Below are 25,918 nucleotides of genomic sequence, written 5' to 3'. Positions count from 1 at the left end.
TTTTTTTCCCCGTTAAAGGGGTTTTTTTGGGGAGTTTTTCCTTATCCACTGCGAGGGTCATAAGGACAGAGGGATGTCGTATGCTGTAAAGCCCTGTGAGGCAAATTGTGATTTGTGATATTGGGCTTTATAAATAAAATTGATTGATTGAAAAATTGAAATTGACTATAGCTTCATATTTAGCACACAGATATATTAGAATGATATCAATCTTTTCATCTGTCAACAAGAAAACAAACTGTCTTTCCCAAAATGTCAAACTATAAACAGCAGCTTCAAGTAATTGAATAAAAATGTTAGATACAAACAATAATCTTTGAACAATACAAATTTGCCAGTACATAAATTACAAAATGCACCATTAAAAAGAAGTCAGGGGAAATCGAGGAGGCCATTTACACCTGTCATCAAAGACCATCCTATAACAGTGCCAGAGCTTATGCTCTCCCGCCCACATACACCTGTCATTATCACATACCCGCAGCTCATGTGATGACACCTGAGCCACTTCCACTTGCTGAGTGAAGACTGTGACAAGCTCTGCAAAAGCTAGTAAATAGACTTTTGAGTTATAGTGAATGAATCTAAACCTGTTTCTCAAGGTGCAACTCTGTTCTCTGACCCAAACAAATACAGTACGGATGCAATAGCAGTTGATATTTCTGGTTGCTATGTTTTGCTGCTCATCTCTGAGCCAAATCATCAGTGGATGTGTCTCTTGTGATGTACACATGAGGGGCACAAACTGGTTTTAAACTCTCTATGCTGCAGCAAAAACAAAGACAAGAGGAGGGAGGTGGAACTTTTCTGCTCTGCTACCTATGTGTGTGGGCTGAAAGTCAGTTTTTTCCCCCAAAGACATAATCTCAGGAGATTGAAAAAGGAAGAGGAGTAGAGACAGATGTGTCCTCCAACAGGCCTTGCAGCAAGAGCAACAACCAAAAGTTTCCTCTCTGTCAGCCCCCTTGTCTCAGTTTGTTAGAATCACACACCGCATCAATAAATCAACTCGCAGCTCTGAGTCGTGGATCTAAGAGGGACTGTGAAAGGCGCTGAAGTCCCGACGGACAGGAGGAAGATGGGAAGGAAGCAGGCATGAAAGAGGGAAGTTGAGGATGTGGGAAGAGGGTTAAATGTGGGGAGTAATACAGCTGTTCTTTACAAGAGAGGCTCTTTCTACTGTTCTTATTTCTCTTCCTAACTCCTTCCCTCAACACCAAAAAGTTTGGGAAAGAGAGTGCCAAGCCAGCAGTTCCCTGATCCCTTCTTTAGCCTCTTATCTCCTCCTTCACTGTCCCTTCTCTGCTAACTTTCTCCATTTCCTCCCAGCTGTCTCTTTTTAGGCCTCCCCGAGACTGTAGGCCAGTACCCAATGGATTCATTAAGACTTTCCCAGTTTTGCGGCGTGTTTGATCTGTCTTTACCTTTGTCCTAGTCTGACTTTTGAATGTTTCACAGCAGAAAGGCAATTTCTAGCTCTGCACCATGACTAACACAGGGTCAGAATTAGGTTTTTTCCCCATCTTCTCCCTAGAGCAACATAACTTGGTTTTATGTCTCCAGTAAAATGCCGTCTGTGTTTCACTTTGGCACTCATTAGCAACCCCACAACCCTCCCATTCTGGTTTTGGTACTTTTAAAACATTAATGCATGACCTTGAGATTAATAATCAAGTCTGTTTTCTTGAATATGCCTCAGCAGCATTCTTGACCTTGCTCCCAGGACTACCCCAGATGAAACCTGTGGTGGATATTCATGTTGGTCTAGCAGCAGATAAAAAATTGAGGATATCACCTTGAATGTTGCCAGGCAAGACTTAGAAAGTCATTTAAAAGTTTGTGTTCAAAAGTCTTTTATCACCCACAACTCTACACTTCAGAGACTTCAGAAAGAGTTTTATTCTGCAGCTGTGCGATCTCACTTTTCTTAACCTTTCTTCTTGCCTTCACACTCCTTAATATTTTCCTTTATTATTTCCCTCTGCTGAATCTCCTACCCTAAAATGTTACTCATTATTTTTCTGGCAGATTTAGACACCTGTGTTGACTTGTAGTCACATCAAATGGGATTTTAAAAATTCAGATCATTGCTCCGTTCATGTCCAAGTGTGGTATTAACTTGTGTGTAAACTATACCATGGCTGACTATTGTTGCAAAGACACATTCAAAGCTACGAGTGTGTAGGCCTACTTGCTTTATACCAACACATCTGCATCTGATACATATTTATCAGTTACCGACCACATCAGACTTCCACACATTACTCATCGCATACAGATGAGCACAACAATTTCTTTCTTATCAACAAACCAACATAAATCAATAATAGCCTATTTTTACACATGATCCATGATGATGAAGACACAAAAATATGCCTGACAAAAATAGCATATTGTCAATAACATAGAGGCCTCTCTAAAACTTCACAAATCATGTTTTCAGGGCAGCTCAAGTCTTTTTATGAGGACCCAAGCTTCCTCTGACCGTCTGTGTTGGCACCCTGCTGGAGGCAGCTGTAGATTTATAAATTTGTCTCTAGTCTGACATTTTGGGAAATATGCTCATTTTTATTCACATGCTGTAAGTATTTGTTGAGTCTTGTCACTGTAAGGTTGCCAGGCAACCAGGGGAAACTCTACAAAGTCACTTCACCCAGCCACTGGTCACTAATAAGTGGCAACAACAGCAGTAATTACATTTCTGTTTGTGTACAGGTAAAAAAAGTAAATAAAATGTTAACTATAGTGAGCTTTAGAAGTGCTGGTAATCTGTCTGAACTTTGCAGAGTCAGAGAAGCTCTGAACAGCAATTTAGTTTCACACTGTAATTTGTAGGGCTGTCCCAAATGCCAGTTTTGGGGCGCTGAAGCCTCAGTGAAAAATATCTACAATTAATCAAAGCTTCAGCCACAGGGGTAGGGGTTAGAACTGGAGACGAGGACATAAGATTAACTTTTTTGAAACATAAGTTTTCTGTCGATGCACCTAGAATACTGGGACAATGCATGCAGGTTGCAGTTACATTAGCCATCATAGCTAGAAAAGAAGTATTTTGCAAGACGGCTGAGTTGTTACTTACAGTTTTCTGGTGATTTGCCAAGCTCCTCTTAGAGTTGTGACATGCCAGTTTCCTTCGCTGCATCTGGCATTTGATTTTTTGGGAGTCATCCTTGCAAATTTTGAGACTATTCCAGATGGTTGACTTTTTGGACATCTTGTTTGCATATCTGTAAGCCTGTCACATGTGTCAAACTGTCCCAGCTTCAGTAGTGACAGACTGTTGGTGACTGACGTTAGATGAGAGTGAGTTGGTGTCACAAAACTATCCCAGAGTTTAAATGTCCTTGTCTGAGAACAACTATGAATAATTAATGTTGATACATAATGCATAATGATGGATTATTAAATCTTAATTTTGGGGCTATTTGAGTATTTTGGGGTTATGCATTTGGACACTGATTTGAACGTTGATTACATGGCATCAATCAGAGGTTTGAAGCATTCCAGGCTACTATTTTGTATGTTCAAATATCGCCTCTTGGTCAGCGGACTACATTTGAGGCATCAGGTATCCTCCTGCGTCTGTTGTTGACGTTGACGCCGTGTCAGTTTACACTTGTTACATGTAGTGCATCTTATAATACACTTCTGATTTCACAGGTCATGTACAGTGTCTGCTGGTTAGATGCATACATTCTTTTTCGATGTAAACTGACAACATCAGTAAAACACCTCGAATTCACATTTATGTTCTTGTGCAACAACATCACGTGGTTGGGTTTAGAAAAAAACATGATGTTTTGGCTCAGCATGCACACAGAAAGCGAACAGTTTGTTGGACCTATCCGCCACACCTCCCGCCTGCCCTATAGGGAATTTCCAGCTGCTTATATCACGTTGTTACTGACGAAATCTCGAACTGATGCCATTCGGCGGCATTATAAACTGACGCCTACATAAGGTGCCTTTTTGCGTTGGTGCCTGACGCCGAAATCATTGACAAGGCAGCGGTATTTGATGACTTGGGAAAGAGTAAGAGTAACCTGTTCAGCTGCGTCTTCTTTCACTCCTTCTCACGAACATAGTAATGTGGGAGGATGGTGTTCCCATTTCTAATCCACCTAGATCTAATTGGTCTATTGTCTCTCATAAATAGCAGAAACAGTCATCAATGTGCTTAACATTGGACCTATTTGAAATGCTTAACAAATTAGAAATGTGGCTAGTAATTCTAATTTGGCCTTTCTTCCAGTATTTATGCTAAGCTAAGCTAATTGTTTCTTGGCTCTAGCTCCATACTTAGTGCACAGATTTAAGAGTGGTATCAATCTTCTCATACAACTCTCAGCAAAAAGACAAACGTGTATTTTCCCAAAATGTCAAAATGATTCCTTAAAGAGTTTGATTGAGGATACAGGTAATTATTCTGAGAATGTTTTTGGTCATGGATACGTTTTCTTAGCTCTGTGTCAAATTACTGCTGTAAAACATCACATAAATTGTATAACAAAATGTCTTTTTATAAGCACTGGTATTTATAACAGAAAAGTTTCCACGAGAACAGCTTCCTCACCTCCCTCATACTCAGGGCAGTTCCCTGAGGTTTCATTGAGGCTCTCCTCCTCGGTGATGATGATGTTCTCTATGTCCTTCATTGTCAGGTGGTCCCGGAAGGCGTGGAACAGCACCTGCTTCAGCTCATCCAGAGACAGCTGCTGCATGTCAAACTGCAGGGGCACAAGACGATCAATGCAGAGACACAGTCATCCACAAATGAGCTTTATGAGGGCAGATAAATATAGAACATTAGAATGAAGTGAGAAATGTACAAGCTGCTGTATTTTATTGCCAGAATGTGTAATTTCCAGGTATCGTATATAAGTAGGAAAGGAGTCAGTTATAATGTAATAGCAGCTTGCTTGCCTATGCATCACCTGTGCTATTTTTGGGTGCCTGAATCAGTATGCAAACCTGCATGTGTGTATTGACAAAAAGGGATAAATGCAGGCAAGCTCAATTGGTTTAATGGATGTATCAATTACAATGGAAATAGCGGCACATTTATGTCCTTGTAGGTGTTTGTATTCTCAGTTGTGCGTGCATGTTTGTGTTTAAAATGATAAATGGACTCTAAACAATCACTGACTCGAAGTCTGTATCCTAGCCTCTGTCCTGTTCCCTGCCTGCTCTGAGAAAACATCATGTCCTTCCTGTCCCCTGAGCAGATCCCCTCTGCATATCCAAAGACGCACACGCACACGCCATCTTCAAACCCACTAGCATCGATGTCCAGATTATTTACCTCACTGACAGCCGCAAATACAATCAGTCGCTTGGTTTAGCACAACAGATGGACATACTGAGGCAGGCGAGGCAAAGAGGAAGAAAATAGGGGGGTATATATTGAGAGAGAGAGAGAGAGAGAGAGAGAGAGAGAGAAAATAGGAAAGTATGGAGAGGTCAGAGAAAATTGAGATGAGGAGTGTAGTGGGAGACACAGATGGAGAAAGCAGAACTGGCAGACAATTATGGTAGCTAGAGACGTAAAAGAGTTGTGATGGTAATGTGGAGATGCTCATTTCAACAAGGGAACAGCAATACTGCTCATCCTTTATTGCCATCCATGCTCACTAAGCACTAAGAACAGCATCTGTCATGCTCGACCACCTTAGGTAAAACAGCAGATACTGTTTACCAAAGGAAAACTATCTGATGAGAGGTTAGAAATTGTACTACTAGTAGGACTGGGTATCATACCTCAGTGGCCTACTGGTACCGACCAAAATGTGTGACCATCAAGTACCAAAACTTGACAGTGAATGCCTGTTTTGGGGAACAGAATCGTTCTCTTGCTGCAAGTTAGATGAAAAGATTGATACCACCCTCGTGTCTGTCTGTTAAAGGAGCAGTGTGTAGGATTTAGTGGCATCTAGTGTTGAGAACTGCAGATTGCAACCAGCTGAACTTCTCCCATGTGCCAAGCCTGAACTCCCGGTTAGGATTCCCTCAATGTTCATTACTCAGGAGGGTTTTACTGGGAGTTGAATTATCTGCAGAGGTCTCTCCCTCTCCAAACCAAACAGACCCAGGTCAGACCAATGGTTTGTGGCGAAACAAGTTGAAACAGGCAACTACTTGCAATCTTCTGCGATGTTCCGGTTCACACCATTGCAACTAGATCAGACGGTGTATCTGTGCTCTGATTTCCAGCTTTTCAGGCTTATTTTGTGGCTGAATATAATTTGTAGCTTCTTAAAATATGAATGAGGACAGTGATAGTGAGATACTGGAACAGAACTGAAACAGTGAAAAACGGAAACAAAACAAGCATCAGATGGACTGTATTCATAATAAATACGCCACAACAATATAAATTACCAGCGCCAATGAATCAGTCAATGAGAATGTGTGTGTGTGTGTGTGGGGGGGGGGGGGGGGGGGGGGAGTTATGCACATAGCAACCCACCATCCAACACCAGCACATGGTGAGAATGGAAACAAAGGGCTCAGCAGGGACGGCGCACCTGCTGCAGCAAATGTATACACCATCTGCGGTCATTCTGACTCGACCAGCGGACTTCACTACAAGGTGACTGGCTGTTGAAACAGGTAATGTGATTTATGTTTTGAGTTGCAGGTGACACCATCAGCCAGCTTGAGTTGAGCTCAGACCAGCCAGTTCACACCGCAGCAAATTTTCTCTGCAACGTTCTAAAACAGTTTCATCTCATCAGGAATGTTTGGTCTGAACTGGGCTTTAAGCTGGTAAAAACACTGAATAAAGCAGTTTCTAACAAAAAAATAAAAATAAAAAAATCTTGTTTTTCTGGTGCTGCTCATCTCAGAGGGGCTGCTAACTATAGCCCTTTTTAGATAGGAGATGTGCAAATTTGCAGGACAGCCCAATCAGTCTTTTTTCAGAATTGGCAGTATAAAAACAAAATCAGGGAGTGCAGCAAAATGGGAACTGCCCATTGGTCCGACATCCCATTGTTCTGACCATATTAAACCCATTGTTCCGATGTCCGTTCCGATGATGCCCTGTGGTTAAGGTCTGGTTAGGTTTACGCACAAAAACCACTTGGTTAAGGTTAGGAAAAGATCATGGTGTGGGTTAAAATGAAAAAGAAAGTGACAAACACATAAGCTGTGAGCCTGCTTCTCCTCAAGCCTTTCCCAGCTGACCCAGAGCGGGTCGCAGCGCACCATCAAGGTAGAAATATGCCCGCCGGGAGCCGTTCAGCACCGCGGACCGTCAGACTAATGGGATGTCGGACCAATGGGCTGTCGGACCAATGACATGGACCCAGCAAAATGCCGCCTACCTACTTTTGTTTATACAGAATGCGCCTTTTCTGGGGCAATGGGGGGTGTGAGCAAGTAACTCAGCGTGTGATGTAAACAGTGACGTGGGAGGGAAGCCGCGGCTAGTCAGTCCTCGTAAGGACTCGTGATTCTCTCGTAAGTTGGCCGTTTTCATCGTTCCTGTCGTGACGGTTAATGGTTTGCAAGGAGGATGCGCAATTCCTTGTCTCACCAGTTGCTCATCTTTACAGTGTCTGTCAGGTCTGCGTTTCCCTCTTGCTACTAGCTGCTTGCTAATTCCTGCGATCAGCTGTTTATCCACCACCAGTGGCTCGCACGTGTGGCGTCATCAACAGCTCCTCCCACAAGTCATCAACAGCCCCTCCCGTTGCGGAAGGCTGCCTTGGTCTGTTTAAACTAAAAGGGTTCCGCCAATATGACTACCCTACGAGGCGGAAAATTGGGCACCTTGGATCAGCTAGCCAATCCAGCTCTGTGTGTCTAAACGCTTGCAGCTTGCCGGCAAAACGGCCCAACATTCGCGGAAAATCTGGCCGTGTAAAAGGGTCTTATGATGGCCCATGCAAAAAACATGACAACGTGAAGGGTCATATCTAGAGCCATACTGGTCTACTGAAGGAATACGGCTGTGCAACATGGCAGACTTCTTGATGAGGACCCACTCCCTATGTACATATAAACATCTTATTTTAAGGCAACAAAAATAATGATTCTTATTTTCAGGTGATTTTGCAATGAAACACAAACATACTTATTATATCACATTTCTGCCCATGTATCCCCCTGAATCCTGCACACTGGACCTTTAAAGATGAAGCATTAGCTTAGCAACTGGTAGCACGGGGAAACAACTATCTTGGCTCTGTCCAAAGGTAACAAAATCTGCTTACCAGACCCACTAAAGCTCACTTTATTTATGGGAGGTTATGTGCCTGCATTGACTTTATAGAATCTTTTCGTCACTGTGAGGTTGCCAGGCAACTAGCAGAGAATCCAGCAAGTCACTGCTCCTGGTCAAGAAGTCCAGCATATATCCCCTAGTAAAACCTCAACATATCTTTTTTAGAATGCAGTTTTTATAAGCATTAAACAAAGGAGACAACATGCTAATTAGTGACCTTTAAAGGTGCTGGTAGATGGAATGTTTTCAACTTTTGGAGAAGCCCAGCTGCTTCCAGTCTTTATGCCAAGCTAAGCTAAGCTGTCTCTTGGTTATAGACTCATATTCAACAGATAGGAACGTGGTATCAATGTTTTCATTTAACTCTCAGCAAAAAAGCAAATAAGCATATATGTGATATTATTTCTTTAACCATATATTCCGATTTAAAGCAAGATTTGGACATTTATTTTATTGAGCTTCTCAACTGTCAAGACAATATCAAGATTACACTTAATACTTGAAAATATTTATCAAAGTAAGGTATTGAAAAATGTTTCACTTCAATATTTTAATCTCAGGTATTGTTTTTGAACTTGACTTGGAAAAAAAAATCAAATTATACCCAGCTGTATTTATCAATGTTATCTGCAATGTCAGATAACAACACTACAACAAAGGCAATCAGTGGAACATGACTAAGATATTAATGATATCATCTACCAACAGGCATACACACACAATAAGAAACACACACACACACACACACACACACACACACGAATATTGAGCTGTTTCTTATTTGTTTTATATTTTGCATGTCTGCTGGTGTGTGCACTGATGTGCAGCCATAATGCACTGCAAATGTGTATTGATCCAATCTAACCATTCAGACTGACTTTTCAGGTGATTTACACTGTAATTATGGAAACATGTCTATGGATACACACACACACACACACACACACACACAAATAGCAAACCTGGGACACTGCAGTAAACGGAAAAATCTTATACGAAGACAAACACACTCATTAAACTGTGGAGTCTCTGTCTGGTTTTCTATCTTTTACTATTCCCCCTCGCTCATGCAGATACTCTATTTGGTAGCTACGGTAAAAAGAGAAAACCTCAAAAGAGTGTGGAATCAATATTATTCACAATTTGGCAAACTTGATGAAACCAAAATGACCTTTTTCTTTTGTTTTGGAGAGGGCTCGGTTTCTCTCTGAGGCTATTTTGAATAGCAAACAAGCAAAAGTGACAGGAGAGGATAAAGACAGAGGGTCTGTCTGACACAACAAACAAGATTCAAAATAACAGCATAATAAATTGCATGCACCTCGGCCACAGCGAATGGGAAAAAAATAAATCAAAATGTGAACAAAAGTGTTTCTCCACCTCCAAAGTCTTTGAAGGTGCTCCACAACAAAAACACAATCTCAGATTAATCTTCATAACAGGCCTACATTTTCAATAATGTTGATTTTTATCTATGTCTGATTTTTTTTATATAATACACGTGATTATACTTCAGATTTATGCAGCCAAATAAAAACACAGATTGAATGTTTAACTGCTCTGACTCATGCAACCTCGTGTTGCACTCCAGGGCAGAGAAACAGGGAGTGGCAGCCGCAGTTTGAGGGCCTGAGCTGCCTGATCTCTGCTCTCCTCCTTGCCAAAGCTGTCTCTGGGTTGAATGGATGCTGGAAAATGGACGAACAACTCTTTGGACTACAGCCGCAGGACAGACAACATGACAGCTCAGAGCAGGAGCACGGAGTATGTGCAATGTTCCTGTCTGTCTGAGGGGGGGAAAGCCACAGTGGAGCCGCTACCTGTTACCAACCAACAGAGTGATTTCTCCTGCTGCCCGGTCTCTGAAGGAAATAGACACACACACGCACACAGATGAACAAGGGATGCAAAGACTCTAGAGTTTGCCTGTCTGAGCATTTCATCTTTCACTGAATGAACTAAAATACGTGATGTGTGTGTGTGTATTTGTGTGCCTGTGAGTGTACGTGTGACAGGAAAACAGCAGGGGGCCGTGAGCGGTGACCGGTGACATACTGAAGGAGCCAGGACACATCAATCAGAAGAACAGGTGCTTACACGCCGTCCCTCCCGTCTAATCCTACCTGCCCTCATACAGAACAAGCTTGTTTCGTCAGTCGTCCACCTGCTTTGTCTCCTGACCCTTCTCTAAAAAGTCACCCAGAGTGACAAGCTGCGAGCATTGTTTCTTTTATTCTGTACTTTCCTATTTTTCTGTCCGGCAGCAGTGTTGTCAGGGTTAGGTGGCACCTTCAAGTTCTAGCGAAATTTTTGTCTCACTTTGTATCAAAGTGTTTTAACCAAAAGGAAAATGTTTACAAAATGCCCTATACTATGTACACAATACACACACACACACACACACACACACACACACACACACACAGAGGCAGTGCTGTAGTACTCGAGATACACTTTTTGAAGGTCTTGGTCTCATGACTTGACCGCAGTTTAAGTCGGTGTTGTCTCAGTCTCAGATAAAGAGGACTCTGGATTTTATTCCTCAGGGATAATTGTCCGTGCAAAAACAGAGGTGTCGAATAGAGATGGTAAAATTGATTTCAGCTCCTTGTGTGTTTGCTCACAGAAAACAAAGGAAAATTCCCACACATGAAAGTAACCTCTGCTATACCCTTTGATTATTTTTTTAAAGATATTTTCACGGTACATTTATACATACACACATATATACAGTATGTCGATAAGAGAGGTGAAGGTGAGTACAAGGCAGCACCTGCTTTGTCTCCTTTGTGGTGAAAGAGGTGAATGGGGAGGAATGATTTGTTTTCTGTGGTGGTTTTTATGAAGATGTCGATCTTTCGGGTCAGTTAGAGGAGTGCCTGTGGTTTGCATGTTCCACATTTTATCATGTGTCATGCAGTGTAGGACTCGCCCTGGTCTGACCTTGGTCTTGTCTCGGCCTCAGGTCACCCTGGTCTTAATCATGACTTGGTTTCAGTTTAGGTGGTCTTGACTACAACACTGCATAGAGGACACATCTTGGTATAAAATTGCAGGTACAATAAGTTATTTTTAACAAAGACAGCAGAGGCTACAGCCAACCACGAATGAATAATAGATGAATTAGGTCCACAGAAACAGAATCAGTCACAATTGAATGTGATGAAATGCAATCCGAAGCAAAATGTTCCACAGCCCAGGCACGGAGAGCGAAGAGTCCCTGTCCCAGTCCCTTTTTAGACACCAGAGATAAAATAATTGCACTCGTGGAGGTGCACTTTGGATGAAACCATTCACCAAATGGCAGTTATTATGTAACGTTTAAAAAAAAAAAAAATCGAAAAAAAATTACTCTACATTTGGCATCAGCGGTCATCAGTATGAACACTGCAGACTGTCTCAACAGATGCAGACGGCAGTGATAAGCCTGTCACTGGCCGGATATTTCATTCTGCCTCCCTCAACCCTCTTTTTAGTCTCTGTTTTCATTGAAAATATTACTGACAGGTGGTCGGCAGAAAAACTCTGTGTAACTTAATATAACTTTAACCTAACACTTGTAATATGACTTTTGACATAAATAAGTGCAGACTGGATGTTCACAAGTTCAAAGAGTCTGCCATTTGATTTTCACACAGTGGAAATAATTGGACATCATTGCCTGCCTGGAGAGACTGACCTCAGCCAAAAAAAATGACAGTGTAGTTTTTCTAAAGTGCTTAAAATGACTTATGTTAGTTTACATTTTTCTGGCAAATGGCCTCGTTCAGTCGGACAAATAATGACTGTTCTGTCGTCTTCACAAAGGTGGGAGTAGAGTGATGATGATGATACTGTACATTATTTCAAAACGTCTTGGGCAGAAGGTCAGGGTGGATAGATGGCTGTGCGGTGTATGTTACTTTGACAACTGGAGACCATGACTGGCATCCCAATCTTTAATATCAGTCATTCTTTCAACCATGACCACAAGTTTCCCCTGGAGTAGTGCAGCATTTTGGGAAACGTGCTTTTTACTTTCTTGCCAAGAGCTAGATAAGAAGATCAATACTACTCTCATATCTGTGTGCTCATTAAGCTGGAACCAAGAGACTAGTTTTCTTAGCTTAGCATAAAGAGTGTTGACGCCACCGTGAGTCTCCAAACAGAGACTCCAGGAAGCAACTGCACATGCACAAGAAATAGTCCTGCACTTAACTTTCACGTAAAAACTACAACTTACATAAAAAAAGGTACGGTGGCAGGTGGACTGTTGTGTATTGTTGGACAAACCCAGGGTAGCTGATTCCTGCTGTTTACAGCCTAAACCAGTGACTGTATATAAAGATATAAAGCATGACAGCTCCCAAAAGTGAAGCCAAAACATCTAGATCGCACCCTGGTGGCTGGCTGCAGTATAGGTCATAAACTCAGCCCCCTTCATATCAGCGGATGGAACATGTTGCGTAAAACATTAAATTACACATCAAATACAATTTTTCCAAAGATGTTTCTGTCATGTTAGGTAGTTCTTATCATGCTGATGTATCTTCAAGTGTTCATTTTCTGATAAGTTTGGCTTTAATTAGTTATATGATGCTGTAAAAATGGGGTCATGATTAAGATGCTGTTTGTCCATCAGTGTGCTCACAATCAATGGTGCTGTTCTCGATTGGGTTGGATGGATCAATGTATGGATTGTAACTTGATACCATCGCTTCACTTCCTGATCGCTACTGTGCAGACTCTGGTTCCAAAACCCGCAAAATGGCAGCATATTTTGGCTTCATTTTTGTACATACTGGTTGGATGTAGAGAGACGCAGTTTACCTTTAAAAACAGTCTATGGTCTAAGCTACACTTCCGGCTAGACTTAGCATCATTGCTGTGTGTGGTTGGGTGTGGTCAACCACTTTATTGCTTTGTTGCATGTTAAACCACAACCAACAGTGTTGTCACATGGTCTCAGAGTACATCTGCACATCACTGCAGCAAGGAGTATGCTATCGTTATCGACTCTGTGTGTGCTTATATCACTTCTACAAAACTCTGGTGCAGAAGATCTACCTCTGAATTTTGGAGATTGTGTGGAAAATATATTTATATTGGTGGAACTTTTATATTGAAAGAGAAGTGCTCTAACAAAAATATCACAAACACACTTAGCTATGCTTCTGTCCCTTCATCTAGATGTTTTTGTCTTCCTCATTTAATGATAAATAGGGGAAGAAAGCATGGAAAATTTGGGATGAACACTGCATCAGTAACAAGCTTAAAGGAGTTTCTTTGAAGATCTTACACAGACTTTACCCAGTACAACGTTTGTTAGAAAGATTCAGACTGAATATTGATTAGAAGTGTGATTTCTGTGGACCTGAATTGGAGAGTATTTCACATCTATTTCTTCACTGTTTATACACAAGAATGTTTTTGGATTGATGTAGCCACCTTTCTAAAAAAAAAAGGAACTCATGATGAATGTTAAAACAAATGTTTGATGTAATGTTTTACTTCAGTCAAAGAGAGTTTTTGGAATATTCTATATTCATGAGAAAAAAATGGTCAGGAACCAAGCTGAATTTCCTGCACTTTATTAATGAATTTAGACCTATAGCACCATCTTAATATTAAAAACAAAAAAGCTATTAAGACCCATGATGACATTTTATATCCAAGAAGTCAAAGTTCAGTTTAACTTTGACATTATAATGTTCTGCAACAACACTTTTATGGCCATTAGTCAATGCCCTAACTCAGGAACAGAAGAGGAGACATTTGGTCAGATACTGAGTTGGTAACACTAATTCTGGATGTCCACCTTGAAACTGTGCTGATGGTATAGATCTTCTGTGCTGTCGGGTCGAAGACGTGTATGAACTTCAAACGCCTCATCTTCACTCACAAAGCTCTCCACAACCTGGCTCCCTCATATCTGTCTGAGCTCCTTCACTGGCACACTCTCTCCTGCACTCTAAGGTTTGCTGATGCCAACCTCCTGGAACTCCTCCTTACTCTCAAGAAAACCCTCAAAACACACCTTTTCAAAACTGCCTATAACCTCAAAGTTCAGTGTACTTCACCCCTTCCGCAGCATTTCCCTCCCTTCCTCCCTATGGATTTTGTTTTGACTGCTGTTGTTGTTCTCTGTGAAGCATCTTTGAGTATCCTGAAAAGCGCTATATAAATCCAATCCAGCCTATCCCAGCTGACACTGGGCGAGAGGTGTGGTACACCCTGGACAGGTCGCCAGACTATCACAGGGCTGACACATAGAGACAGACAACCATTCACACTCATATTCACACCTACGGACAATTTAGAGTCACCAGTTAACCTGCATGTCTTTGGACTGTAGGAGGAAGCCTGAGTACCCGGAGAAAACCCACGCTGACACGAGGAGAACATGTAAACTCCACGCAGAAGGGGGGTTTGAACCAAGAACCCTTTTACCGTGAGGCAACAGTGCTAACCACTGTTCTACCGTGCCACCGCAATTGCATCAAATATGGTAACACCCTCATTTAACCAACCAACCAACCAACGGAGGAACTTCAGGAAGTAACTGCACCTGGCAACTTGACTGGTTGGTGGAGGCATTCAACCACAAGGCAGTCATTCTAATTCTCTTTTTTGTTTTGTTTTTTATTATCTATATATATCTGTTTTTACCTCTGTGCATGTATACAATAAATAAAGTGAACAAAAAACTAGAGAAACTAGAGCAAAGGTAAAAAGTTATACCTCTTGAGGTGAGCAAAAACCCAGACCTCTAACCCCCAAGAAAGAAACATTACTCTTTAAAAAGAGGGCTATACATGGTTTGGTGGTCCTTGTGGGGGCAGTTACTCAGGCGATAGAGCAGATTGGGAATTTATTGTACGGTTGGCTCAATTCCCAGTTTCTCGTGTCTACATGTTGTATCAAGTAGAGCAAAACCCCCAAAACTGCTCCTGATACGTATTGTCCTTTAAGACAAAAAGCACCTGCCAAAGACACTGATAACATTTCTCGCGACTGTACACCGATTTAAGATTCTTCAGACCTCTCTCCAGCGTTATCTCAGCGTAAACATATTGCTTATAGACCATAAACATTGTTGTGATATTGGCTTGTGTTTGTTTTCCATCTTTAGGCACTCTAGCTTCATTTGCAATGGAAGACTGGGTGCTCCCTTTTTCAAATCTAATTTACTGACTGTCAGCAGAAAAGAGGCAACTTGAGTCAGGAGTTTTTCAAAGCAGATACAGTATGCATCTAAATCTCCCCGAGCTTTTTCCCGGACCACGCTACAGTGGAAAATAAACAGGAAAACAGAAATGTTTTTTAGATATTTTAACGGCACACTGAATCTAAACAAGCAGTGGACACACAAAAAATGTATGTAACAGATGCACAAAAATTCACTCACTGAGGTGAAATGCAATTACACACAAAACAAGCCAACTCCTTCTTCTCCTTGAAGAAGTCAATCATTAAACATCTCACTGTGCCAGGAGAATATTATCTGAACATACTGAACTGAGTCATTATGGCCCACCATGATGTGCCTCCTTCTCTTCCATCTTTCTCTTTTCTACACAATGACTCTCCCTCTCTTCCTGTCTCCCTCTGAGGTCTGTGAAATATAAACAGACACACAACATACACACACACAAAATGCTGCTCTCACTGTCCCCAGAGACACACTTCCTCCCACCATTTCCTCCCCCTCCTCCTCCTCCTCCTCTCTCTTCCTATACGCTTTCATTCCTCGCTCCCTCTCCTGCTTCTCTCCTCTTCCGTCTCTCATTTTTTCCTTCCCCTTCTTCCTGTTTTCTTTTAGTCTCTCTGTCTCTTTGTGGGAGGTGAACATTTTAAATCACCCCTGAGACGAACACAGTCTGCGACCTTCATGAATCACAGCCTCCCGTACCTCTTCTTTCATTTTCTCCCACTCTCCTCCTTTGTGGTTTTCCTTTATATTCCTGTATCTTTATGTGGGGCATCCCCCTCGCCAGCACCACCAACACCACCCTCCCCATTCCCCACATATTGTCCAGCTCGCCGCTCTATTCTCTCATCTCTTTCAGCCGTGCTGGCTGGCACACTGTAGTCCGTCTTGCTCCATTCCTGCTTCATGGATGCAGTGTGTCTCATTTATAAAAGGTGTTCCATTTCACACGATGTGGAAAGAAACGGTCTTGATGTTAAAATCAGTCTCTGATGCGTGAATGGCATGGATAGTTTTTTTTTTTTTTTTTAAAGATATTTCCTGAAATGATTGCACAATGAAATCTAGGGTAAAAATGTCTATGTAAATGTAGCCCAGTATGTGTTTGTAACCTGAAACACACACACCTCCTCATTTCAGTGAGTCACCCTCTAAATGTTTCTCCTCTCATTTGACTCAAGGAAAGCAGAGAACAGCTTCCTGAGAGCTGTCACCCTGCTCAACCAGCCGTCCTCGCGCTCAACCCCCCCCCCACCCCCTTCCCTACACACTCAAAACCCTGCACTTTTCATTATTGTCGCATGTCTTACCTAAGAGGCAAAGAAGCACTCTGAGAGCAGCAAATTTTCTGTTCGGAGTAATTTTCAAAAACAAAGCAAGCACGTTCAAAAGCATGTAGATGAGCTGCAGCCTTAATCACCACTGAGGCCATGTTTGGACACTTAAAAGCGCACAAGCTTAGACTTTCCTCATACAGAGGCACATCCCTGAAATCTTTATTATGGTAATACCCTCTGCAACAATGTGAATGATAAACACACACACACAAACCCAAACCCAAAAACATACACATACTCACATAACGAAACACACTTAATTCTCAGCAGGTCTCTTTTCCTTCAAGGCCCCGAGTCGAGAGAAAAAAAACTCTCTGTTTTTGTCAGAGAACAGAAGAAGCAGGTGGGGGGCCTGAGAGTGTGTTTGTGTGTTTGTGTATGTGTGTGTGTGTATTTTTGCACTTTAGGTAGGTGTGTGCCTGTGCAGAGTCCCTGCAGAAACCAGGATTGTGCTTAAGGATGCAAGACTTGCTCTGACTGCTGAAATACACAGTGAGAGGTGAGGCAGAGTTAGTGAGCAGAGGCATAAAGGATGTAACTGATAAGCGATGAGGATTGTGAGTGATGAGAAACAGACTCCGGCGTCGGGAGGAGGAGGTTTTTGTCTTTCACCTGCCAGAAGATGTTGTCGATGGTGTTGCCCAGGAATCCTTCTCGGTTGTCGGATGACAGCAGTTTGGGCCCCAGTATCGTCATGAACTCCTCAAAGTCCACCTGGCCGTCCCCTGCAGGCAGGCACACACACACACACACACACACACACACACACACACATACAGAAAAGGGTAGGGAGACAGACCGGGACAAAAGAAAATCAGAAACACAGACAGGAAGGCTGGCAGACAGGAGCTAAATAATGCATTTTATGCTGAAGTTTATTCGCTTGCTGAAACAAAGAAAAGCGCCCTGAGATAGATCAACAGATGGATGTGCCCCCATCCGTGACAAACACCCATGCATCATCAACACTAATTCACCTATCAAATAAGGTATCTGCACCTGTGCGAGTGTGCGCCTGTGTGTGTCTGTGTGCGAGCGATTGCGGGCTCGTTTTTGCTTTGAAGCAACAATTCGGGGAACAGTTCGCAATTTTAAATTCAGGGGACACAACTTGTAAGTGCATTATGTATTCTACTCCTGCATGTTGCTGGAGATAGCAATCAACAGCCAGCGTCCCGTGGAATTAATACTCACTGAACATCTCCACAGCATGTCTTATAGCCGAGTTACTGCATAAACTTATTATACTACATATTGGCAATATTGATGTTACCATCAGTTTACAGCGTTATCTAATGTTCTATTTGTTATGTGCTACAAGATGATGTAGAAGTAGTCTGCACCAGTCTCAGTGCTGCCGTGTTAGTATTGGTGGCAGGATAACTTTTTATTTTATGGGTCTGTAATTTCTGAATAATTTCCAAGAAGTTCTCTGGAAAGAACTGTGTAATTTGGTGCTAATCACAGGGAAAATAGAGACAACATTCAATTTGCGCTCTTACACTGAATGAATTTTAATTAATTGCTGTGTAACATAGGGAGTGTTTTAGTCACAGCACAGTAGGCCAGCTGAACATGCAAGAAAATAGAGTTCAACATGTATGGAGAATTGAGTTTTCAATTCTATTTACTTAGGTTTAAATGAAGCTGTTATTTCAAGGAACTCACCCCCCCTCCTATGATTAGTGCCAAATTACACAGTTGGTTCCAGAAAATGCCTCCGAATTAAATAGGAAATTGCAGAGCCGTAAATGGAAGCGTTACTTTGTAATACAGTATATCATTAGTATTAAACAGCATCAGTTCTCTGCTCTGGATCCTGACTGCAGTTCCTCAAAAACGCAGCTTTAAATTAACATAATAGAATCTTATATTTTAAGACTACTTTGCCTTAAACCTGAGGGCAGGACAAGAATATAATTGTAGAGATCAGTGGATTAATATTATTGAAGAAGGGATTTAACGGCATAAAATTAATCATCTGGAGGACCGTGCAGATTGTCTAACACCTGATAATAATTGACATTCCTAAACTAATTGCGCCTATGCCCGCTTTCAGTGCTTTATTAGCGACGACATCGAGATGATAGAAGTCAGAGGTAGAGGATTTTAAAAGATATATTGTCTCCCCCTGGAACAAATGGCAGCGCTGCTCTCAGATGGTCAGACTACTCAGGGAGGCAAAAGCAAAAAGCTTTTAGCTTTGACCTTTGATATTTACTGCGAACTGTGGAATCAAGAACAGGCAGATAAGAACGAGTTGAAAGATTGACTAGCTTGTTTGTGATTCAGGGACTGCTTAGGACTAAATGCAATCCTCTGTGGATTTACAAGCAGAGCTGGAGTTTAAGGAGCAGGAGCAGACACGTTCTCTCTTTATTGTCTCCAGGGGAATTTATTTTTGACAATTGACCACCTGCTGCTCTTAAGGCGGTTTAGAAACAGGGGAACATAGACTGTAACTCAAAAGCTCATTTTGCTTCAAGCAAGTAAAAGAGGCATTATGTTTTTGGCATCATATATTAACTTTTTTTTTCATTTACATCACATTAAAATTCAACACAGACAATTTGTCATTCAGCTTCTTTCTTTGGAAGGAAATCATTCTCCTTGTGCCCTTCATATTTCAACACAGACACAACGGTAAATAAACATTACACTCATGCAGTTTATGTTAAACAGCCCTTTATGAAAAAGGTTCACTCTGTGTGTTTGCGTGCATGCTCTGTGCATGCACCCAAGTGTGTGTCCTTATGTAGTGCCTCACCATCCATGTCCAGTCTCTGCATGATGATGGCCAGCTCCACTTCACTGGGCATGTAACCCAGGGAGCGCATGGCCATGCCCAGCTCCTGTTTGGAGATGAAACCATTCCCATCACGATCCAAAACACGAAACGCCTCACGGATCTCTGCACGACAAATGGACAATATATCACTGTACATTACTGTCTGTATGGCTTCGTCTCTTTCCTTTGGGGATATAAGACATATTATTTTACTGTTAAAGATAATTTTGGCCAGTTTTTTATTGTGTGAGTATTTAATGAAATCTACAGAAATAATTCTATAGATAAAAATATTGTTAATGTTGAGGTTGATCCATTTATTTTTTAAGTTTTACGTTTTTAAGTATGATTTGTCTGTCTTGGTGTATTTATTTTCTTGTTGTGTATGTGTCCTAAAGGTCAGGGGGTCATCACAGCAGATGAAAATATCTGTTATTAGTTCCTCAGTCTTGTCTACACTGCTTGCTACACTACAAATGTTAACAAGACAGAAGAACAGCAGAATTAGTCATTTGTTCAGGTTCATACACTTGACGTACAAATGACACACGTTCACTCTTTCCTGGCAAAGAGTTCTTGTCCTCGTGTGAAGGCAGAAATAGCATGATGTTGTCATAGTGATGTCAAACCTCTTAGGCAGGAGGTCAGGGTGGTTGAGCCATCACACTGTGCGACTGGTGACTGCAGTTTGCATCCCATCACTTACCCTCCTACCTCTATTCTATATCGGTTTCTTTAAATCATTACTACAATCAGTCACTATTTTCATACCAACAATGGATTAAATGACTACTTGCAGGTTACTCCTAATGACACACTCACAGAGAATTTTCATCTGACTCTGCAGTTTCCCTCCGCTTTTGTTTTCCAGCCCACAACTTATCTGTTTTGGTTCACTGTTTTCAATGATAAAGCTCTAAAAACCCACTGTAGTACACCACCTGTTCAGCACCAAACAGCAGACAGACACAGTAAGCGACTCGCTGGTGCACAAAGTGGAGCATCTAGCAGCTAAAGAGACAGATATTTTCCTCAGGAGTCGGTAGAGACCAAAAACACAGCTAACAGGGAGTGAATGTTGGACTTGCATGCATCACATGGCCAGATACATGACTCCAAATGAATGACAATTTTGCTCTGTATCCACAACTGTTCGCTACTGTGTTCAACTTAAAAGGTGATGACATGTCAGTGTTGTGTTTACAGCTTGTTGCACTGCCACCAAGAGTCAAAAAATCAATTGAATGCAGGTTCAAACAAGCAGTTTTGGTGCTTTACCCAAACCAAACCTTAACCACAGTCTTGTCTCACTCCCAACTCGACAAATACTGATGGTTGGTCAGTGGCCCTTTGGCGCCACATACCGATGCATCCAAAAACCTTGTGCAGCAGTATGAGACACACTGGGAGGCTGCATTTTTTGATGCTCTGAGCAACTGCCGCAGTATAAAGAATAAACAAACTCTGGACTTTCACCCGAGAAACCACTGTTTGTGTCAGGCGTAAAACCAAAAGTCAATCAGGTTATTTTAATAACAACACAGTGTGCTGGTATGAGTAGCAAATTATGCTAGTAGCACATGTCACATGACTTATTATGTTAGTAACAACAGCATTTTAAGCCAAACCTAATTTTTTTTCTACACCTAACCACATGATCTTGTTGCCTAAACCTAAGGAAGTCCATTTAAAAACAAAGTGTTTTACCTACGCAGGCTGTTCTCATGCATTGCTCATACATTTTCCTCCGTAAGGTAATGCACCAATACCCTTTCTGTTTCTGTTCCTGCCAGGCTTGTGTGTTTCAGGGGGCGTGACTGGCTCTTCCCGCTGCAGCTGACGAGGCACACCTGTTTCCACTCAGCTCATCAACCTGCCTACTAGATAATTCCGTCTGTGTCGGTTATGCTAAGCGTACTCCTTTCCAGTGCTGCTTCTGTAGTGATTTCGTGCCTTGTGCATTTTTGTGCTTACTTGTATTTTTGCCCTGTTTTCCATGTGCTCAGCCTTCGTGACGTTTCCAGAGTTTCGTCTCTCTTCACTCGTGGACAACCTCCTAGCCAGCTAGCACCCTGCCTCCACCGCCTGCAATTTTGTTTTTTCCTTCGTCAATAAACTTTGTTTGTTTGTTTCTATACATTTGTGTCCGTCTCTGCTTTGGGGTCCAGCCATAAACCAAAACCTAACAACATATCCCACATGATCATTAGCCAGTAATTCTCGTCTAATCTACATATTTGGGAAGACTGTGATCACATGACTAATGCACTGACGGGAGTAAAGGGACTGCTTAGGATGCTCCCCATAAAGAAGCAGGCTGGGGTGTTTGGAACTGTGTGAATTTTGATTGAACTTTAAGGCATTTTTAGGTACGTCCTCACCATGTTTCTTTTACTTAACCTACCAAAGTAACTCTACTTCTCTAAACCTAACTAATGTTATGCATGTAACTTTAAGTTAAGTATATAACGTCATTTGTGGGGGGCTAATTTGTAGAATATCATACAAACTGTATGAGGATACGATGACCTACGTTCTTAGTTTATTTTTAAAAAAGACTGTATGCATTTATCAAGCAGAAACTGTACATTTCCTGTGAAAATGGAAGTTTATTTTGAAAAGACACAATACAAGTAAAGAGTGTAAGTTGACACACCATCTCTGGGGGTCCAAAACAGATGCTAGAAGGGTACCTAGAGCATCATAGCTTGACATGTGGGACCACTAACGAAACGTCAGTATTTGACGAGTTGGAAGTGAGAATTAGTTTTTTGACGATCGAGGCACCACATTAAAAAAAAATGCTGATATGTGTCAATGACAAATGACCCACTTGTTGTTTTGGTTTGAAGACTTGTTGATTTTAATAAGTTGTAACTATAAAAACAGCTTAAAGACTTTTACACAATGCAACAGCAAACCATCAGATGGTGTCCGTGAGAAACACTAATCCATGAGATGAAATAAATGATTAACAGATTTTGGCAGGTCTGTAGATGGTGCAGAAGGGTGCTTCCCTGATGCTGATAACAGGCTCTCCCATTAACTGGAAGTGCTGCGGCCTTTCTCTCAGGCAAATCAAGATGAGGGCAATCTCCCGCTCTCCCTTCGCCCCTCCCTTTCTCTCTCTCTCTTTCTGTCTCTCTTACATCTTTATATACTTATTGTATTTTACAAACCCCAAGGGACCTGTACCAATCCCTCCACACAGCACAATCTCCACCAGCAGTGCCAAGAGCATTTCCGACTCTCTCCTCCCACATAAAAGGCTTCCTCCTAACTTCAAATTGTCAGTAAACGAACACAGCTCACGAGGCATCTATCTGTTCGTGCTGCAGAATTACTCAAACCTCCGAGGACCTTCTTAAAAAACACCCTGGTCAATCTCTGGCTAATTACCTGTCAATCAGTTGGCACTATCTGAGTGGGGGTGGAGCTTTGAGCCGAGGTGAAGGTGGTCGAATGTATCGACTTGATAAAGACAGCAGGGAGACAGGACAGAAGTCTTTATTAAACATCTTTTCACAAGCGAGCACTCCATTCTTTCTGTGGATCTCTACACTTCAGGGGTGGGAGAGGGTGTCATTTCGGCTGGCATTCAGCATTTGTGCAGATCTTTACAGGAGAAACACAATCGAGAAGAGTAATAGCCTGCTACGAGACGGAATTTAAATCACAATTTCGCCGAGACTAATCCTTTTCCTAACTTAAACAATGAATTTTACATGAAGTTCATCTCTCTCTCTGTCTCTCTCAGGCTGTGTGTCATTAATATTCTCGTCCTGACATGCTGCTCCTTCCTTCCTCTGTGTAATAAGTCCGTCTCAGATCTGCCTCCTATGACTGTCTTTGCTCTGTCAGCTGCGTGAGAGCCGAAGTTCACTCGCAGCCCCCATATAAGCCTGTGAATATCCCCGACGGCTGATAACTAGACTCGAGCGCCGAGCCACTGCCTCCCTTTCTCTCTCTCCCACTAAATAAAGTGAGAATCAGAGGCAAGGGATTGGGAATGCGGGCGAGCGTGCAGCCTCCCAAAACAAAACGAGATGTATTTGTATGCAGCTCAACAGTGAAGAGTACATTTTCAATAGGGTACGAATGAGCTGGTCCTTGATGTATTGCTGTGCGATGCCTGCGTGTGTTTGTACGAGCATGCAGCCCAGCCCGTGTGCTGCTGTGTATTATGATTTCATCCCCCCAGGACTGTACATGTTCTCACTCTGATTGATGAACGCCTCAGAAATCAGAGAAAAGGATAGCGGCGATCCAACACAGGGGTGATTAACTAGCCTTCTATCTACGCTAACATATGATCCTAGAAGAACCTTCAGCATCTCTCTGAAGTGGGATTAGGAGTTTTTAAATGCTGGCAGCAAACACCACAGATATTTTGTCCACATCAAACACGCCCGTTGGTTGCGTTGGATTTGTGGCTGACAGGGCTTAGATAATACCCGCATCATGATGTCTGGAGTCTAGGAGTCCAAATTTAATTTATATAATTGCTCGACACAGGTCCAAACTATTTTACCCTTCTCGCTGCCCTTGACAAACAAACCCAGACAGAGGCCAAACGGACTAATGATGGTGAGACATTTCAGTCACTGTTCCAGCTCTGCTTTCAGTGCACCAAAGCAACTGTTTTAGTGAACTGGGTTGAGTCGAGATGTGCACAAGGGACATTGGATTAAAAGATTTATGCTACAAAGTACTTCATACCAAAGCTCATTCGAGCAAACTACAATAGACCACATGTATAAACACAAACAAACGGCCTCAGTCAGAAACACACTCTCATGCTCTCGGTCCTGGCTCGGTGATGAGATTAGCTGTTTCTTTCCCTCCAAAGCAACCCACGTAACAAATGTATGCACTCGTTGCAGAGTAGAGGTCTTTGTTTTGTGCAGCCTGTCATGCAGCACACATGAGGTTGACATCGGATAGGTCCCAAATGTAATGACATATAATGTGCTTCAGGATCCGACAGTCATGCAATCACTGAACACACACTGACTGCATCGGAGTAAAACCCCTCTGTGTCAGTTTAAGCCAATTTAAAGGATACCTGCAGTTTGGGTGTTATTTTCTTAACGCTGGCCAATGATTATGGTAAATTTGCACTCAGCAAAGCAATTGTTGAGCTCTGGGAAAATGCTTTAATTATGTCCAACAGGGCAAAAAGCACAAGCAGTCAGATGATCATAACCTGAAAACAAGCTGACAATTTTGTCAGATTAGATACCTCTTTATTCAAAGGTAATACTGAAAGTGAGTGCATCTGTAATGACGCTAATAATCCCTAATTCTGATGCACAGGAAAACTGCAATTGCACACAACTACAGCAAACACGTTAGGTCAAAATTGAACCACAAAGTTTGGCAGTTTGAAATTTGACTGACCTTGTTTGCAACCTGGCTGTGAGACAATTAAAAGAATCCCCCCAATCATGCTTGTTGTTGCTTGTTGTACAGAAACCAAGAATGAAAATGCTAACAATTGTTTTTTGGTTTAATGCTGCTATCTCAAGATCCAACCCATTCTCATTCCCTGGTCATCAAATACTGACACTTTGACACACCCCTCAGAGTCTGATAGTGACGCACAGCTGGCTGAAATAAGTACATTTGTATTTGTATATGCGACATAGATGTTACCTAATACGTTACATTTAAAGTATGTGAGTTATGTAATGTTACGTTAAAACAACACTGACCTCTTGTTTCAAATAGGAAACGAACTGTGGTCTCCTGGGTGATTTTGTTTGACCCATCCACCTCCCCTCCCTCCCACCATATGCGGACTTTCTCTCTCTTTATACTACGTCAGGTGCTCTCAGCATCAAATATCACTGCAGATGGGTTTAAATTGGAGTTAGTTGAATATCAGGCGTGTCTCATAAAGATGTTAAGGGTGCATTTGGCGTCAATGTCACATGCCGAGTGGCGTGACGAAGCATCTGTATCTGACCACTTGCAAATGAGAATGGGCTGCAAGATCACAGGTTAGTTATTATTATTATCATCAGGAGTGCCAAAACAGCATGCATAGATGCTGTTTTGATAACTGTAGCAACTGATTTAAGCTGAAAATGTCATATCAGAGAGTACCCATTATATATTAACGCATCACACTGTACTTCAGCTATCATCAAGCCCCTCCTCAAAAAACCCACTCTTGATCCTGAATCTCTGTCAAACTACAGACCCATCTCCAATCTCCCCTTCATCTCCAAAACTCTTGAAAGAATTGTATCCATCCAACTTCACAACCATCTTAAATCAAACAGTCTGTATGAAAAATTCCAATCTGGTTTTCGTCCCTCCCACAGCACCGAGACAGCTCTCATCAGAGTCACCAATGACCTCCTGATGACCTC

The 25,918-nt window shown here is 41.9% G+C and overlaps 1 protein-coding gene across 3 annotated transcripts in view; it reads right to left on the bottom strand.

The window, feature by feature from the left end:
- caln2 (calneuron 2) overlaps window positions 1-25,918 on the bottom strand; it is a 54,475-nt gene that overhangs the window by 10,384 nt on the left and 18,173 nt on the right. For all 3 annotated transcript variants that reach the window (XM_050041505.1, XM_050041504.1, XM_050041503.1), the window contains exons 3-5: window positions 19,521-19,664; window positions 17,366-17,478; window positions 4,574-4,727 (exon numbers count right to left, since the gene is read on the bottom strand). In XM_050041505.1, coding sequence (XP_049897462.1) covers window positions 4,574-4,727; window positions 17,366-17,478; window positions 19,521-19,664 — 411 coding nt within the window. The remainder of the gene's footprint in view (window positions 1-4,573; window positions 4,728-17,365; window positions 17,479-19,520; window positions 19,665-25,918) is intronic.

The sequence above is a fragment of the Epinephelus moara genome, chromosome 3 (assembly GCF_006386435.1).
Source record: "Epinephelus moara isolate mb chromosome 3, YSFRI_EMoa_1.0, whole genome shotgun sequence".
Lineage (NCBI taxonomy): Eukaryota > Metazoa > Chordata > Actinopteri > Perciformes > Serranidae > Epinephelus > Epinephelus moara.
Note: the sequence above shows the minus strand (reverse complement) of the source record. Positions and strands in the feature narration are given on the sequence as shown.